Here is an 18,216-nt window from a genome sequence, read left to right as displayed (position 1 = left end):
TTAAGTGAGCTGCTATGTGTAACGGTCTCAGGATACTGCCATAGAGTAAGTGCAAAGTGTCAGTCTTCAGCACTATTGTGTGGTCTGAGCCATGGAAACCTTGTTGAAGCCTGTCTGTGCAGCCCAGGACCCTTCAATCCCTGCCTCCAGCCCAAGCCCCCAACCGGCCAGCCCTGCCAGCCCCACTCTATCCTTTGGCTTCCCCTGCTAAAATTCCTGGGCTCTCCCCCTCTGCTCCCAGCTCTCTCTCACCATAGCCCCTCCCTGACTGTCCCAGGGTCCCCTCCCTTGGACAGAGCTTAGCAATTTGCTCTCTGACCCCTCTCCTTAGTCTGTGGGTAGAAGATTCCTGCTTGCCATTGAACACAGGGAGATAAGTTAGAGCGCTTCATCCACCCACTGGGTGAGGCTCCGGGAGTCTGAGGCTAGGCCTCTGCATCCCTTCCTCCCTCCCATGCATGGTCAGTTAGCAAAAGAGCCCAGGAGAGCATGGAGACAGCAGCCTATTGCTATGGGGGGAGCCTTGGGGCCAGGGGTCCTGGGTTCTAATCCTTCTCTATCTGCGGGATCCCAGCCAAGCCCCTTCCCCTCCCTGTGCCTCAGTTTCCCCTTCTGGGAGGTCCCTTCTGCCCTGACAATTGGAGATTTGATTGAAGCCCCGTGGGTTGGACACTTTGAGAAAAACAGTCAGTCCTCCTTCCCACAGTCACGGCATCTTCCTGCAATCACCCAAGCCCCCCTTTTGGTCCCTAAGGAACTGTACTGGAGGGGAAGCTTCTCTTGATTTTCCCAAGCCCCCGGCTGCTGGGCAGAGGGTACTGGGACCCAGCACCGAGCACAAAAAAAGAGCCTATGTGGGCGAGTGGTGGGCAGGCTTTGCCAAGACCAGGAGTGGGAGCTTGGGTCAGGGAACCAGGCCTCTGGGGTAGCTGCTCCCTGGGCATCTGGAAACAAGGCTTATCCCCTGGAAAGCTGGAGCACCGGGCCTCCCCACCCCAAGAAGAGCCAGCACTTCCTCCCTCTGCCTGTAAACAGCAGGGCTGCCTCACAGCAGCTGTCATTTCGTGGCTAGAGGGTTGGCTCTCAGAAACCTTCCCAAGAGGGTGTAACTGAGGCGGATTTACTTTCTTTAACATCGACAGCAGCACTGAGGCCTGGCCGGGTTGACCGCATCCCATGTGGTGGACATCACACCAGAGGCACAGCCAGGACTTGTGTACCCCCTCGCCACCCAGCCCGTCTCATTAACTCACCCATCCATCCATCCCAAAGAAGGGCAAAAACCACTTACAGGGGGGCCGCGGGGACCAATGATGGACATGCCGGCATCTCCTGGGGCGCCCTGTGTGGGAGAGAAAGAGGCAGGAGGGGAGAGGGAGGGGACGGGAGAGGGGAAGAACAGAAAGGAGAAGCTGGCAGGTGGGGAAGGCAGAGAGGGAGCGGGGGACCCCAAGACCCAGAGACCGTAGGACAAGGAGGCAGAGGATGTGGAGGAAGATGAAGGACTCACAGGAGAGGAGATGAAAAGAGGATGCATGGAACATTCCAGAAGGATCAAGAAGGGCAGTGGGGAAGCAGGAGGAATGGAGAGAAGAGATATGAGTGAGAGCACATGATTGTGGACCAGAGAAAGAGGGCGGTGGGCCCCCAGGCCGGGAAGTGGGGAGAAGAGGATGTCGTGTGGTGATGGGGAAGACGGAGGTGCAGGGGGTGTGGGGAGAGAGGGAAGGAGGGAGACTCAGCTCAGCCATGGCTGCTCAGGCCCTAGAGGCATCCCCACAGGGCCCTGCTCAGGATGCTCCCCAGCCTGCCCCAGCCCCAGCCAAATTTCACACCCCCTGAGCCTTCTTCCCCAGTCCCCAGTGCCCATGTGGCTGCACACCTGTAACTGCCAGAAAGCAGCCCACCCCTGGATGGAGCTGCTGTAAACAGAGGTGGGGACAAGACACACACTTGCTGTGTGGGCCCAGCAGGCCTGAGCCTGGAGGTTAGAGCTGCTTTGGCCTCCTAGTCCTGGTGTGGAGTGACACAGAGGGTTAAGTCTGCGGCAGAGTTTTCAGCCCGGAGAGGATGGTGGATGCTGGACTGGGGGCTCAAAGTGCCACGTGTTCCAGCTGCCTGGATAAGCTTGTGTGTGTGTGTGTGTGTTGGAGCTTGGGGAAGTGTGACAGAAGGAGGATGAAGGGTGTATGAACACAGGTGGGGATGAGAGGCGATGTTCTGGCAGAAGGATTCTGACGGTGCCCGGCTGGAGGATGGCAGGATGCTACTTCCCTCCAGGAGTCCAGGAAATGCCCAGGCCTCACCTGCAGGTCTTGCTCTGCCTCACAGAACCTCTCTGAGCCCACATATCTCCTCTGTGAACAGGATGCTGAGAGAAACTCTGCTGCCCTTACAGGGCAAGGGATGGAAATGCATTTGTAAAATATCATGCCTCACACGCAGGTGAAGAGTGAATTCAAATTAAGTAGCTGTTTATTCCATTGCAATTATATCATAATTTTTATACAAGGCAACATAGTGTGATGAGTAGGAGCCAAAACGCTTGGGTTTGAAGCCCAGCTCTGCTCCGTGCTGGCTGACCTTGGGCTACTTAACTTCTCTCTGCCTCAGTTTCCTTACCTGTAATGCAGAGATAATAGCGCCTGTCTCATAGGGTAGATGTGAAAATTTCATGAGATAATGGTGTAAAATGCTTAAAAGAATGCCTGGTCTTCGAAGGGGCTAACAAGTGTCTGCTATTATCCTTATACTGTGATTGTGTCCCTGTCTTTCTCCTGGGTGGTTTAACCGCCCGTGAGAGTGAGACCCAGTCTTTGTTATACTTGGAGGACGGCATAGCACAGTGGTTAGGGACCCGAGTCTGACCTGGAGTCAGGCACCCTGGGAATCCTCTCCAGCCCTGTCACTTAAAAAAGTTTTTTTTTTTTAATTTTTAAATTGTTCGGCCATGCCATGAGGCATGTGGGATCTTAGTTCCCAGACTAGGGATTGACCCTGGGTCCCTGCAGTGGAAGCACCAAGTCTTAACTGCCAGGGAAGTCCTCAGCTCTGCCACTTTTTGCGGTGTGACTTCAGGTATGTGACCCTGCCTCTCTGTGCTTCAGTTCCCTCTCATATAAATGAGACTACCAAGCCTCCCTGGAAGGGTCACCTCACTGTTACCTGGGATGTTACTGTTACAGAGTAAACCGCTTAGAACAGCGCCTGACACCGTTCGCGCTTAATATATGGTTGTTGCTGTCCTTACTGTTGTCATTTTTATTTCGGAGGTGGGGAGACTTGCAGAAATACACACTGTGGTGCCCAAGCGAGGAAGTGTGGAGCTGGGACCAGGAGTCCGCTTCTAGCCCTCTGCCATCTCTAATCCTGTGGGACCTCGGGCAAGCCTCACACCCACTCTGGGCCTCATCTGGAGAGCCAGCTGGTTAGCTACACTGCTCTATAATCCCTCAGAGCCCACCCGGTTCCAGGACAGGACTGTTTCTTCGGCGTCTAGCTTCCTGGGAGACTCCACTCCATCACCCCGGGAGTCTGTCAGGGCATTTGCTGGGGGACTGTCTGGGGGGGCAGCATAAAGAGAGTGTCTCGGCCTGAGGGGGCAGTGGTGGGCTGCAGGTGGGGATAGGACCAGCCACATACAACGGCAGCTGGTGCTCTCCTCACCTCTGGGAAGGGTGACTATCTAAGGCCAAAATCAGTGCCAGGAGGCCACGTGCAGCCCCCACGGGCAGCGGAGACCCCTCAGCCATGGGAGTGGGACCTCAGTCAGGGAAGTGGGACCTCAGCCCACGACTCCTGCCTGATGGGGTGGAGGCTGTTAGGAGACCCAGCCGTGAGAGGCTGCGAGGGCAGAGCAGGCTGGGCTGGCATCCTCCACTGGGGCCTGTGCACCAGGAGGAGGGCTGGAATGGGGGGCTTCCAAAAGCACCCCCATGAGTCCAGGGGGTGGAGGCACTGGTGTGGAGGGGAAAGCGTGGACTCACCTTCTCGCCTGGTTGGCCCTTTCCTCCCTGGGGCGATCACATGCAACATGGGGTGCAGGGAAGAGAGAGGGCGGGAGGGAGAGAAAAAAGAAAGGATGAGAGAGAGACACACGCACAAGAATTTGTGTTAATGGCATGATGACCAAACACAAGAAATCACCGTGAAATAAGAAACAAAACAAAACACAGATGCTAACACTCGACAGGTCCCAAGTCTGACAAGCGTAGCTCATGAACGGCTGTTGTCTCAGCCCAAAGGCTGGCCCCAGCCAGATAACTAAGAAGGAAATAGTGGCAGGGACCTTAAGAAGCCCTCCTGACATCTGTGTGTGTTTGTGTACGTGACAGACAGAGAGAGACAGAAAGAAGGAGAGCCCACCCAGGCCAGAAACATGTCTGCTGAGCCGTGGCCCCAGCAGCCTGGGTCTTTTGAGGAGGGAGTGGGCATGGGAGAGACTTTTTCAAGGACTGTGAGGTGAGGTGGAGTCCAGTCCTTTTGAAGGTCTAGCCGAACACCAAGCACGAAACTGCCAAGCTAGACGCAACAGGAGTCGTTAGGAGTGGCCAGGCAAGATGCAAAGAGGAACACAGACAGAAGGACACACATCTGGGAGGATGCATCTGGGATGCAGAGGGAAGTGGGTCATGGCCAAGGACCCCTGGACCCATGGTGACCAATCCACCCTCATTCATAGCAGCCAGGGGCGCCACCTCTGGTGAATCACGAGAACATCTCAGGCACTTCACACGCATTGCCCACCCCAGTACTTCTCAGGTGGCCCACGCCAGGACGCCTACTGGGCAGCCACATGGGTCCATTGTCACATTTAAAACAGCACAAGCAGCATTAAAGCACCAAGGTGGTTTGAAAATAGCTTTGTGTAGACGGAAATGGGAGACCTCCTGTCGCTCTTTCTCCTGCCCCACCCCCTGCCCCGCTGTGGTCAGATCAAGGCTTGGATGGACACTTCCTGAGGGGACACATGCATAGGGCCCAAGAAGGACGGCATGAGGGGGCAGGCCTGGAGGGGCTGCTTTGCACTCTGCAGGCTTCCCGGCAGGCTGGCGGCTGCACACAGGGTAGAGACTCCTGAAGCTTACCTGTCAGGAGGAAGGACTTGGGTGTCTTGGGTACCAGACCCAACTCCACCCCAATCCTGGGTAAACTGAGTCTCAACGTGCTCACAGACAAACAGGATCTCAGAGGGCTGCAGTGGAGAATGAACCTGGCCCAGGCTTTCCCAAAGTGAGCCCCTGAGAAGGCTGGCTGAATGTCATCCCCCTACTCTACAAAGGACACACTGACAGCGTGGGGGACTCAGGGTTTGGGCTTAGAGAGCTGGAGGCTAGAGAAAGGGTGAGGCAGGAATGCCACAGTGCTGTGATCTGGGAAGTGGTGGGAGAACCGCCCAACGGGGTGGCCCAGGGCTCCCAGTCTCCCTGTCTTGACAGTTCTTGCGTGGCCCAAGGGAGCTCAAAGCTCTGTGACATGGAACCCTTGTCCTGAACCTCTGAAATGTCCCAGAACCTAGGCCTAGAACTGTGGCTTCACCCTAAGGATCAGACCCTGCTTAGACTGTGATGCCCCTGGAGGGGATTTGGGAGGTGGGAGGCAGGATTCCATTATTAGGGTTAGGAGCACAGATGTAGAGTCAGGCTGCCTGGATTAAAATAAGCCAGTTCCTGGACCTGTGACCTTGGGACAGACACTTAACATCCGAGCCTCAGTTTTCTCATCTGAACCATGGGGGTGGACATCGTGCCTGCCTCATGTAGTTCTGGGGAGGACCGAATGAGCTGACGCGTGGAAGGCCCTGAGCACGAGACAGCACTTTCAAGTGTTAGCTGTGATCTGGTGCCTCTGCGCTCTGGGCTCACACCAGGCCAGCCCATGCACACAGGATGCCAGACCCAGGCCTAAGGCCAACCCAGGCCAAGAGGTGATGTAAACAAGGCAAAGCATGTGAGTGACATGGAGAGATGGCATGGGGTTGGTAGGGGGCACTGGAAACCAGGGTGGAGGTTGAGGCTGGCAGCTGGTGGGGACTCAGAGGTCAGATGGGGAGAGGAGCTGAGGCCATGTCCTAGACTTGGGGGGGCGGGGAGGCCGGTGTGTGGTCATCACTGCCTTAGGCGGCCACCAGGTGCTGCCTTTCCAAGCACCAGGAAAAACCCTGGTGCTGGGCCCTCAAAGCCTAGTGCTAACCTTCCCATTTGTGACACAAGCTCCCTATCATGTCTTCTGTTTCACCATCTTATTTTTTCAGCAGGAAACGAAGGTTTTAACCCCCACCTTCCTGATGAGGATTGGAGGCACTGCCTGGAAGGAAGCCCTGTCTTCATCACTAGCCTCTGTCTAGGGAAGATGCCTCCAGACACTGGCTACACTGTAGTTTCTGTAGGACACTTTCTGTGTGCGTTTCCTGCCATCTTTCACTGCTCTTGCTGGAGGATGGTTGCAGGAACAGCTATAAATCTGAGGGTGTGCTGCCTGTCTCAGCGGGGGGAGAGGTTAGGGCGTAGAGTGATGGGAGTTCTTCGTAGTGATTGGCAAAGAGCCTTTATTCGTGCCATTTTTGGATTTTTCCTTTGCCATGGCAATTCTCTGGAGAGTTAAAGCCATTTTGCAAGATCTGAAGGGTTGGAATAAACCATTCCCCTCTTCCTCGAGTGTCCTTTCTGCAGCAGCCTTGGGTGGGGAGAAGCGAGAGGTCCGACTGCCTCCTAGGGGGTGGGGTGGTCTGTAGGCCATGCCAGCACAGGGAAGCAAGCAACGGCTGCCCCATCGGGCAGAGATGCTCCAACTCACCACACGTCCAGGCATCCCAATGGCACCTTTGTCCCCCTGATGAAGGAGGCAGAAACAATTAGAAGTGGCCAGAGCCAGGCCAGCATGTGAGGGGCCCCATGGCTAGCGACACACCCAAGATCTGGTTTGCCTGGGTGCTTGGGACGATTCCCACGCATCGTGGGTGAACTTGCCCCTTGAGCCCCACAGACTGGTCGCATCCTTGTCACGCTCAGCTTCAAGGCAGGGAGAGTGAATGGCAGCTCCCATCTGACAGAAGGGTGAATCATTACCCTTGCTCTGTCTCTGTCAGAGCTGGGGAACAGTGCTCATGGTCCCCAGCTCCTCCCCAAGCCCTGTGTCTGCAAAGACTACCAATACAGTCCTGCCCCTCCTCGCCACCAACCCGGCACCAACAGTGCGCCATGCAGCTTCAGCCGCATCAAGAGTTTCAGCTGCTCGGACGGAACTGCTCTGTTTTGCAGCCAGGGGTTATATCTCCTCATTCTGGAAATCTGCTTTTAAGTTTTATTCTTCCCTCTTTTGGTAGAGAATATTTTTTTGCAATCATATATGTGCAGACTCATAAAATCTGGGGTAGGGCTTGGGGTTTGCTGGGAGCCTGGAAGGATGGAAAGCCACAGGAGCTGAAAATCAGATGGTGTTTGTCCCGGTAGGAAAGAGCTGGGTTTGTGGGTTCATCTGAAGGGTGGGCACTTCTGGAGCGATTCTGTGTCTGCTGACGCCACTTAGGCAAATGCCGTGAGGGATAATTAGCATCCTAAGATGTACATGGACACACCAGGGAGTCGCAACCAGCTCTGAATTAGGCTCCTGTTACACACACACTGTCAAGACTGAAGGTGTCTTCAGTAAAGTGTTCAGACTTTGGGAAAGAGTGGCAGGGTTGCAGCAAGGGTTATGAGCATGGATCATAACCACGATCCATGAGCTCCCTGAAGCTCCCTGAGAGGATGTCAAGAGACGATGGCTCTGGGAATCTAACTCTGGGTGCCTGTCACCTGGTGAGTGCCGTGCAGACTTCGTCTACAGGTACTGAGCCCAGCAAGGTTCCGGGGAAGCGACTGTTATAAACATGTGTGTACTTCACACTTTTGCACTTCACAACAAGCATCAGCAGATCTTTTTGTTGGTCACTCCCAGAGTAGCTGTGACCCTTCCCACTGAGGATGCCAGGCCCACTGGTCATCGCTTGTGACATCCCAATGGCTCACTTGCTCTTGTGCTTTTGAATGATCTTGCAGGATGTGTGTTTTGGTTTCATTTCTTTTTTTTTTTTTTTTTAAACTAATGGTCTTTGCAGTCCTGGCCATAAAATGCTTGGTTTAGGGACGGGCATGGAGTGGCCGGAGACTGGAAATTCTTGTGTGGCGGCCCCTGCTCTGCGAATTGCCCCCAAATGCTTTTTAAAGGTGGACATTGTCAGAAAAAAAAAAACAAAGTCTGCCCACGTTCCCCCAGTCATCTGACTTTTCCCCCTCCTTGGATTTCATGGGACAGATTGCCCTGTCCTTCTTTGCTCCAGGGTTCATACTTGCTGGGACAGTTTTCATTTTCAAAGCTAAACATTCTCCCACATGTATTTCATTAAGAGAGTCCTTGCTAGATTTGAATTCTAGAAGTTACTGGTGTAGTCAAGAGGTTATAGTACAATTCACATTGAAAAGAGGAGTAACTGGGATAGAAAGATGCACAGGAGGCTCTGGAATCCAATTGATGTGGCCTTCGGGGCAGGGAGAGAGGGCAGCCTGGTGCCAGCCCTGGCTCCCCCTAAATGCCCACCTTGGCCCTCTGGCTGGCTAGAGCATCTCTCCTGAGCCAACAGCCATCTGAGAGCCCATGGTATCCAGTACTCCATGCATCGATGCCCCAGGCTACACTCTACAGGGCAATGTCTTTGAAGACTTTAAAGATGGGTCTCATATACCCAGTATGGATCACAGAAAATAGCAGTGTGGGATGCTGTGTGATAACATGGGGCCTTCAACAGGTCTACAAATGAGGCTTGGACAATCGGACCAGCTGTTTTCCCTCTCTATTTCCTCATCTATAAAATGGGCGTAATAGTACCCCTTTTATTGAGTTGGTGAACGAATCAAATGTATAAAGAGCATTTAGCTTGGTGCCTGGCATGTATTAAGGTCTCAGTGAGAGATGGTTATGAGTACTATTTCTACTTTTGTCCCAAAGCCCCCGTGGTTACTGGACCCAGCTTCTCTAGCACTCAGAAATGGTAACTCGAGGGGGAAATAAAGTGTTTGAGTCTACTCTTACCAGGGGACAAAGCAGGGACAGTGGCCTTTAACGACGCTGGTAGGCAGGATAACCAGTAAGCCAGGGGGCTGCCTTCCCATCCAGCCCCCCTTTACGGGCCATCAGTCTGAAGTCAGGTGCAGCCCTGCAGGGGCTGCATGCTGTCATTGGCCTGCCTGGGACCCCAGGAAAGGTACCCAGGTGCTTCACCCTCAGCCGTAGGTGAGAGATGCTGAAGAGAGGCCTCCCATCCAGACATACCTGGTGGAAAGTGGCCACCCACCCTCTCCTGTCCTTGAAGTGAGGAACAGCCTGTGAGAGAAAGGCAAAGGGAAAAAGAAACGAAAGGTACTTACGGGGAGGCCGGGTCTTCCAGCAGGACCCTGAAATTAAGGAGGAAGAGTGAAGTTTAGGAAGGTCAGGGTATTGCAGTGTCTGAAAGTTCCAACTAGCTGTGTGAACTTGGAGTCCCTTGTGCTCTATGAGCCTCTGTTATTTTATAAATAAAATGAAGACAGGGCCTTAATCACTAAGCTTCCTTTCAGTTGTAGCATGCATTCAGTCACTCATTCATTCGTTCAGGAAAGCCGTTAGCAGAGGCCTTCTGTGTGCCAGGCCCAGGGCCTGGGCAGGGGACAGAAGACAAGAATGCCTCTTCATAACTCTCCCTCAAGGTCCATCGGAGCTCTGGGCCTCACGAACACATCCCCTCTCTCTGAGCCTCTGTGTCTCAGGGTTCCCACTCATGTGGTCTGGCCCTGGCCTGGGAAAGGGCCTGAGGGCCTGGGGCTTGGCCCTCCCTGTCCTACCACACAGGAGAAGCCAGACACCGTCTCTGATGGAGCCAGTCTGCCTGGGACACTTCTGGTGGACCTGCCCCACCTGCGCCAATGGACCATGACCAGGGAACAGAGGGTGGGAGCCTCCCTGGGGGGACCTCTTCCCCTCCGTTGGGATGGTGAGGGGAGCAGTGGGACTTCCTTCTTTTGATGCCTCTAACTGGCTTCAGGCCACTCTCTCTACAGTGAGTTGGCGCTGAGGGTGAGCAGGAGGCTGGACCCCACCCCATGTGGCTCTGGGAGCCTGTCTTCACTGACCACAGCCATGTCTGTCTCAAACCCTTTACATGAATAATTCTAGGACTCTTGCCTAGCACAATTCTGGGTGTAGACTAAAGACTCCCTATGATGGATCTAAAATCCCATTGAAGAGAGGAAAACATTCAACAAAGTATTGATCATAATCGTTATTCTCAGAGTAATATGCACAGGCGTGGGCGCAGGAACGAAGGAGCTTCTGAAAAACTCATATATTTTTCCTTCTGGCCTCCAACTTCCAGATAGATCTGATACAAGAGGGTGGTGGAGAAACTGCTCTAGGAGCTGCCTGGTGGGATGTCATGCGGCGCCCTGCAGAGGGTGGGGAGGACTACCTGGAGAGAGCTTCTGGAGCTGAGCCCCCACCCTAGCACGGCTGAGGCCTGGGGTCAGGAGAGACAGAGTCATGGTAAGGGAGAAGCAAGCTTAAGTTAAGAGCAGGGCTCTGGTGTCGGCCGGCCTGGCTGTCACTTACTAGTCAGTGACTTCAGGCAAGTCGCTTGGCCTCCCTGTACCTCAGTTTCCTCATCTTGTAAATGGGAGAACAATCTCTACCTCTTGGGATCGAATGAGCTGATGTATGTAGAGCACGTGGCACAGGGCTGGCAGGGAGCCAGCGCTAAGGACCACAGTCATTAGAAGGGAAGAGGACTGGCTGGCAGGCGTGTGCAGCTGGGCCCACTCTGCTTTCAGAGGCACAGCCATCAGGTCTGTTTCTCTCCTTCCAGACATCCCACTCTTCCCAGAAACCCATGGCAACACCAGGAGTAGGTCTCAGGGTGTCCATCTGGAGACAAGTCCCTCTGCCCCAGGGCTGCTGAGCAAATGCAGGCAGTGCCAGAAATAAGGCCCCCTTCCTGGGGCCTTGTTTCTGAGGATGTCCGTGAGGCGGGGTGGGGAGCAGTGACACCCCCACAGAGAACCAAGCTCAGGGTATGCTGGTTAGCGGCTGCAGAGGTAGAGGGTCAGTGTCCACTCCTCCTCTCTGCTGAGTTTTACCCCTGGGGCACTAAAAGGTAAGCTCCCAGGGCAGGCAGGGCACGTTCTGTTTTGCTCCTGGCTGTGTCCCCATTGCCTCAAGGAGTGCTGAGCTTTTAGTAGGTCCTTAATTCATGCTTGTGAACAAATGAACCTGGAAACGCAGCCGCCTTCTTTCCCAGCCCCACAAAGACAGCCTGGGGCCGCCCTGGTGTCCTCCTTGATCCAGAGCTGTAGCCCTGAGCCAGTCCCTCTTCACGCCGCTTCTAAATGCCATCAGGGAGTGCGCCCACAAGGGGCGGCCACCTCCCTTGGTCCCAGGAGGCAGGCGCATCTGTGGAGGCTTCCCAGCCTCACACAGGGGCTCTGACCCAGAGATGCACAGAGGGGCTCTGTCCAACTGCTCGTGTGCTGGCCACTGATATCACCTGCACTCAGGGGAAGTTCTCTAGGGTCTTGGCACCAGGTAAAGAAGTGCTTCACCTAACTCTCCCTGATCCCTGACTTTCGCAACAGCTCTGCTTTCCCGTTTTCTCTGTCCACCAGGAAGCTCCAAGCTGAACCTGTGACTTGGCTGCACAGGATGCTGTGGGGTCATCAGCTTGGATGCCCCTTGTTTTCTTGCCTCTGCTCTCCACACACCTACCCACTGTTTCCTTATCTAGTTTATGAGTCACTCCCAAATGTTTCTTGGATTAATGTGGGATAGAAATAAAATGAAGTAGTAAATTAATGAATAAAAATGCAAAGACTAATAATTTCCTCCTGAAAATCTTTGGGGATCATCTAGGGAAGCCTTCTCTTTCTAGAGTTTAAATGAGTTAATATATTTTACATGGAAAAATATATACATAATTATACACACATGTAGGTATGTATAATATGTATACATATACACACATATGTATGTATAATAAGAAAGAAAGATGGCACTAAGTCGTGTCTGACTCTTGTGACCCTATGGATTGTAGCCTGCCAGGCTCCTCTGTCCATGGGATTCTCCAGGCAAGAATATTGGAGAGGGTTGCCATTTCCTTCTCCAGGCCATACATATAATTATGTATATATTCCTTACATCTGGATGAGGCAGGTACTATTACTATTCTCATCCTATAGATGAGGAAACTGAGGCACAGAGAGGTAAAGTAATTTGTCCAAGGTCACACAGCTAGAAGTGGCAGAAGCAGGATTCAGACCCATGCAGCTTGGCTCCAGAGTCCATGCTTGTAATCACTTTATTACACTGCTTCCATAAAAATACAACAGTGTCTAACACATAGTTAAGTGTTAGCTAGTATTCCAGCAAGCATCACTTTCAACCAAGGCTAGCAGCTGAACATCCTGTATTTCCTCAAGAAAGAGACACATATACTTCCCTTGGTCATCTGTTTCAGTCTCACAGTTGGCATCATTAAGACACTCTCTCTTAAAACCTAGAGCCAGAATGGCCAACAACTGTCAGCTAGTGTGGACTCCAGCAGACTGGTAGTGACTGAGTAAAGCACTCTGTTAAGATGCCTCCTAATTCATTAGCAATGTCTGTCATGGGCAGCGGGGGTGCAGCAGTGGTGGGCACCTATTTTCGACCGCCCAGATGATCCCCGCTGCTACTTAAATCCATCCTCCACGGTTGAGTTCTCTAGATGCTGACTGTCCGTGTGTCCACAGGAACCGGAGTTACCCCAGGAGGCGCCCTGAGAAACACCCAGAGGGTGGCAGGCCGGCCTTGTGATCAACTGCCATCTCCCTCTCCCTGCCCCTGGCTGGTAGCATTCTTCCTTTATGGGAAGCAGAGAGAGCAGGCAAGGGGGTGATTTCCACCCTGGTAGGCTTCCAATATCCTCTTCATCTTGTGGTTTCAGGCAGGGTTGGGTGAAGACTCAGGCCTCTTCTGTGTCAGGTTGAGAATTCAGGAGAGCTACCTGGGCCCCTGTCCCTCACTCCATGGGACTGGGGGCTGGGTGGGCAGGCACTGGGAGGAGAGGATCATATCCACCCATGCATGCATACGAGCTAAGTCACTTCAGTTGTGTCCAACTCTTTGAGATCTCATGGACTGTAGCCCACTAGGCTCTGTGCATGGAATTCTCCAGGCAAGAATACTGGAGTGAGTTGCCATGTCCTCCTCCAGGGGATCCTCCTGACCCAGGGATCGAACCTATGTTTCTTATGTCTCTTGCACTGGCAGGCGGGTTCTTTACCACTAGTGCCTCCTGGGAAACCCACCCAACCACCTCCCAATTTGCTCCCACCCTGCAGAGCCCCCAGCAGTGACAGCACCTCCCTGGCTGGGGACCATTGTGGGATAAGGCCTGCAGAAGCTCTCAGGACACTGCATTCCTGGGGAGCACAGCCCCCAAGTCAGGCAGGGACCCAGCACTGATTCAGGTTAGCTGGGGAGCCTGGCTGTGGGGACCAGGTATAATGGGGGAGGTCCCTGGAGTGGGGGAGGTGAGGACTCTTTCTGGCTTTGTCAGAAAAGAAAGGGAAAAGCAGCCCATTTCCAGCAGGTGGTCCGTCGAAGTTTCCTATGCAGAGTTTATTTTGGAAGATTGATGACAGGAATTGAGGTCTGACATCCAAAACACGCACGATAAATCAACCCTCCTCCTCTCAGGGAATGACAAGATTTTCCTCTCTCTCTAAGTGAGCAACGAGCAAGCTGGGCGGTATCGTCAGCCTGGGTTCAATGTGCCTTTCAGAACACAGATGGAACGCAACATCATGGTCTCATTACAAACAGGGTGGCTGCTCTCCACGGTTCAGATCAAGACAACAGCTATGGAAATGACTTCTCCGAGGAAGGGCTGGTGATAGGCTTTCAGGATCCTTGAGAAAGATCTGATGCGGAGGGCTCGGCCCTTTCAACTCCAATCCCCAGCTCCTCGGGGCGTGATCTCTGGGTCTTTTGTTGGGGTATCAAATGCTGTCCTCAGAAGACACGCTCCTGTTCTCTGGATCCATTACTTCGGGGAGACAGTCTCCTTGGGCTCTTCTCAGGTTCTCTGGAAATGGCTCGGCTCACCCGCCCTGCCTTGGACTCTAGGGCAATGCGAGGGGAAGGAGACCGACCGGCTGCCTCGACATTGTGTTGTTTCCCAGTCTAACTTGCTGACATATCCCTCTTACATAAAAATACCACCACCAACAGCCACCACCTGCCTGAAGTGACTTGGCCAGATGGAGCTGCCCACACAGTGGGGCGAAGACCATGTCCTAGGAGCGGTCCACACTCACTGACCTGTTTACTGAAAGGGCAGGAGATCTTTCAAGGACCCGGACCTGAGTAGAGATGACCTCTTTCTTCTTATACCTGGTGCTCCTTTGACTCCACTTGCTTCTTTGGAGGACAAAGGAGCAGGCTAACAATGGGGCAAGCCAGCCTTTCAGATTATATTCGGGGACAGGCTTCCCCTGGGCACAACCTCTGTTTGGCCCTGGGGGGCGCAGAAGTGGATGGGAAACAAAGTGACGGCCATGTCAACCCTCTGGGGGACCCTGCAGACTTCAGTGCAGAGTATAAGGGGCTCAGACCCCCCACCCCGGGCCCGGTTACCAGCAGAGAGCAAGGTCTTTTGGACATTGGAGACCAGACTTCACAGGAGTACTTACAGGAGGCCCTGAAAGAGAGAGAGAAAATGCTAGGGTCAGTGTCACCGCCATAAGGGCTGCCTTAGAAGGAGCATCCAAGAATTCTTCAGCTGTGGGGTTTCCAGCTGGTCTCCGAAGTTTGCATTTTCCTGGCCCACTTTCACCCATCTAATCTCTTCCCCCTTTATTTCACCTCTGTATTTTTATCACTGGATGAGAAATCCAGAGGTCTGGGCCCCAGGTGCAGCTGGGCTGTGGCCCTAACTTCCAGTCCATACCTCAGCTGCCCACCCTAGAAAACAGGCTCTGAGGGATCCACTCCAGTTTGGGCTCTTGGTGGCACTGCTAAATGTGGGGTGCTGGGCACCAAGGCACTTTGACAAGGGTCAGAGGGTGACAGAACCTGGAGATTGTGCTCATCAGCACTCCTGCTGTCTCTCCATGCTCCCACGAAACGCAACGGGAAACAGGCAGGAGCAGCAGGAGCCAAAGGAGGTTTTTCCCTGAGTTCCCCCCGATGGCTATCAGGCCTGCCCTGGTTTCTGGTAAGCTCTGAGTCAGGCTTTCTGCCCTCCCGGGTCCACTGCCCACTCCCTCTTTCTCACCGCGCACCTCCGTGCCCCGGCCCCACCCGCCCTTCAGCCTCCCTTTCTTTCCTCCTCCTTGTGGCCACCTCCCGCCTCCTCCCTCCCACAGGCCTCAGCAAGAGCCCTATCTCATTACCAAGAGCCAAGAATTACAAATTCAAATGTTCCTTACAAATTCAAATGTTCCACAAAAGGGGCAGGAGGATGGGTAGGAAGGTAAGGGAGAGAAAAAAGCAGCAGCCGAGAGATTGCGAACTGAAAGGCATCTCTGCAAACACGATTCACCAAAGCCCAGGGCCCGTGGGATTCCCGGGGTGTCTGCCTAGCCCCTGGTGACCTGGCCACGTTAACACAGCTGCGACTCCTGTCGCTTCTTTTATGCTTGGCCAATAAAGACTCCTTATATTTCCCCTGGCTCCTCGTGTTCCCAAAGCCAGCTTCCTTCTCTCCGCCTTCATCTGCCTGCTTCTCCATCCTCAGAGGAAACAGCCTCTTTCATCCTGGCCTCTGTCAAGCCATCACATTAAGGGGACCAGAGAGGGGGAGTTCCCGGGTGAGGAGGCCCCAGGCAGGCCGGCAGTGAGGCTTTCGAACAGCAAGAAGGAGGGAGGTCGAGGGAGGAGGGGGACATCTGGGACCTATTAGATGGAGGGGCAGGGGAACGTCACCCAGAATCTGAAAATATCCCGAGTGCACCAGCAAGAGGGCCCAGCCCAGCTGGGAAGCCCGTGCCTCCTGGCCCGGGGAAGTGTCCTCGTGAGAAACAGGCTGGTGACAAAGTTCAGCCCACGGCAATGTGGGGATGGTTTTAGCCACATGGAGAGCAGATGCCCCGCGCCCGCTCCCAGTGCACAGGCTTCGGGGGCGGCATCCCTGGTGACACAGCAGAGCCCCGGTGATGGCCCTGTCTGCTGTTAGCGGCCTCAGCCATGCATCTGTCACCAGATGCAGCCGGTGAGCCAACCTGAGACTTGGCACTTAGGTCCCACCCAGAGGAGAGGCTTGCTGGGTCCTCCCAAGTAATATAAATTCTACTGCTCATTTCACTGGTGGCTCAGATGGTAAAGCGTCTGTCTGCAATGCTGGAGACCTGGGTTCGATCCCTGGGTCAGGAAGACCCCCTGGGGAAGGCAATGGCACCCCACTCCAGTACTCTTGCCTGGAAAATTCCATGGATGGAGGAGCCTGGTGGGCTACAGTCCATGGGGTGGCAAAGAGTCGGACACGACTGAGCTATTTCACTTCACTGCTGATTTCAAGGATTTTTATATCACCACCACCACCACTGTGCCTATTGCTATGGTCCTTACAACATGCTGGGCACAATTCTAAGTGTTTTCCACTACAGAGTAGATTCTGTTATACCTATCTTGTAGATAAGAAAACTGAGGCACAGCACAAACCCCCCAAGGTCAAGCTGCTAGTAACCGGTGGAGCTCCTGTCTCCTCGTCCACGCCTCTCACTCAAAAAGCAACCCATATATACCTATGGCCCATTCGTGTTGATGTATGGCAGAAACCAACACACTATTGTAAAGCAATTATCCTTCAATTAAAGTCAAAAGGAAAAAGCCATCCACCTCACCCCCAAATCGCCCACAGACCTCTTCAGTCCTCTCTCCCAGATGCCACTGTGTTCAGCCTCTGGCTCCTCTCTCTGGACTCCACCCTTTCATCTCTCTTTTATGGGTCGCTTTTCTGATGCAAGAGAATGTGGTTCTGTCAAGCTCTACCAGGCTAGCGTTCCCCCACTTGCCACTCACACAGACTTCAGGATGGAAAAAGCCTGTGTTTTTCAATTGATTCTGTGCCTTTGGAAGGGGAAGAGGGATAGCTACTGCTGCTAAGTTGCTTCAGTCGTGTCTGACTCTGTGCGACCCCATAGACGGCAGCCCACCAGGCTCCCCCGTCCCTGGGATTCTCCAGGCAAGAACACTGGAGTGGGTTGCCATTTCCTTCTCCAATGCATGAAAGTGAAAAGTGAAAGTGAAGTCGCTCAGTCGTGTCTGACTCTTCACGATTCCATGGACTGCAGCCCACCAGGCTCCTCCATCCATGGGATTTTCCATGGGATTTTCCAGGCAAGAGTACTGGAGTGGGGTGCCATTGCCTTCTCCGGAAGAGGGATAGAGGACTTACCACAAAAGACCCTATCGTTAACAGTTTTTTCCTTGTTAAGGATAATCCTCCAGGGTCCCCCTGAAAAATCTGTAGGCCCCTTGGAAAATCTAACTGCAGTCCTACCCCTGCTAGCTTCCATCAGAGCTCTGGATTTCAGAGAGCACGCTTCAACTAGCACCATGCTCAATGCCCAGCAGCTCCCAAGCAGCTTGGGAGCTGATGCTTTATGAAATCAGCCATGCCTCAATGCCACTGGTGGCTCTCCCAGGTGGGTCACTTGGCCATGTTCAGTCACATGGCCATTAGTTGACTGGTCACCCTGGCCAAGCACCATAAGAGTCACCCCAAGGCATGGCCAAGTCCCCATTGTACAGATGAAGAAACAGAACCCAGGGAGGGGAGTGGTCATGCAGGGTCACCACGTAGATGGGTGTCAGGGATGGGTCCAGAACCCAGGTCTCCTGACTCCCCAGCTGGGAGTCTTCCTAACAGGCCACACTGCCTCTCATGGCCTGTGTAGTCGGTTTTCTCACCCACCACCTCAGTGAGGCCACACTTGCCCTTCCTAGGGATTGGCTGATCTCCTCCAACCAAGACAGTCATGTTCCTCCTGAAGGGACATGTAGGGATGGACTCCAGTAAAGAATCCTGGGTTGTGTTCTGTGTCACACCTTTATTTCAACCATTTTTAGCATGCTCATTTATTCACTCAGCAAACACTTAACAAAAGCCTGCAGTGTATCCTAAGCTGTGCTTGGCTATGGCTCTACAAAGATGAATAAGGCACAGTCCTT

At 53.5% G+C, this 18,216-nt stretch overlaps 1 protein-coding gene across 7 annotated transcripts in view; it reads right to left on the bottom strand.

Annotated features, from left to right (window-relative positions):
- The window catches only part of COL13A1 (collagen type XIII alpha 1 chain), a 152,386-nt gene that overhangs the window by 73,799 nt on the left and 60,371 nt on the right, over positions 1–18,216 (bottom strand). The window contains exons 1-5 of one of the 7 annotated variants that reach the window (XM_059882598.1): positions 14,736–14,890; positions 9,405–9,431; positions 6,796–6,831; positions 3,987–4,013; positions 1,292–1,342 (exon numbers count right to left, since the gene is read on the bottom strand). In XM_059882598.1, the coding sequence (XP_059738581.1) occupies positions 1,292–1,342; positions 3,987–4,013; positions 6,796–6,831; positions 9,405–9,431; positions 14,736–14,882 (288 nt within the window). In that variant the 5' untranslated portion in view covers positions 14,883–14,890. 7 annotated transcript variants of the gene reach the window in all.

Source organism: Bos taurus, chromosome 28, assembly GCF_002263795.3.
Source record: "Bos taurus isolate L1 Dominette 01449 registration number 42190680 breed Hereford chromosome 28, ARS-UCD2.0, whole genome shotgun sequence".
Classification (NCBI taxonomy): Eukaryota; Metazoa; Chordata; class Mammalia; order Artiodactyla; family Bovidae; genus Bos; species Bos taurus.
This window is presented reverse-complemented; position numbering and strand designations above follow the sequence as displayed.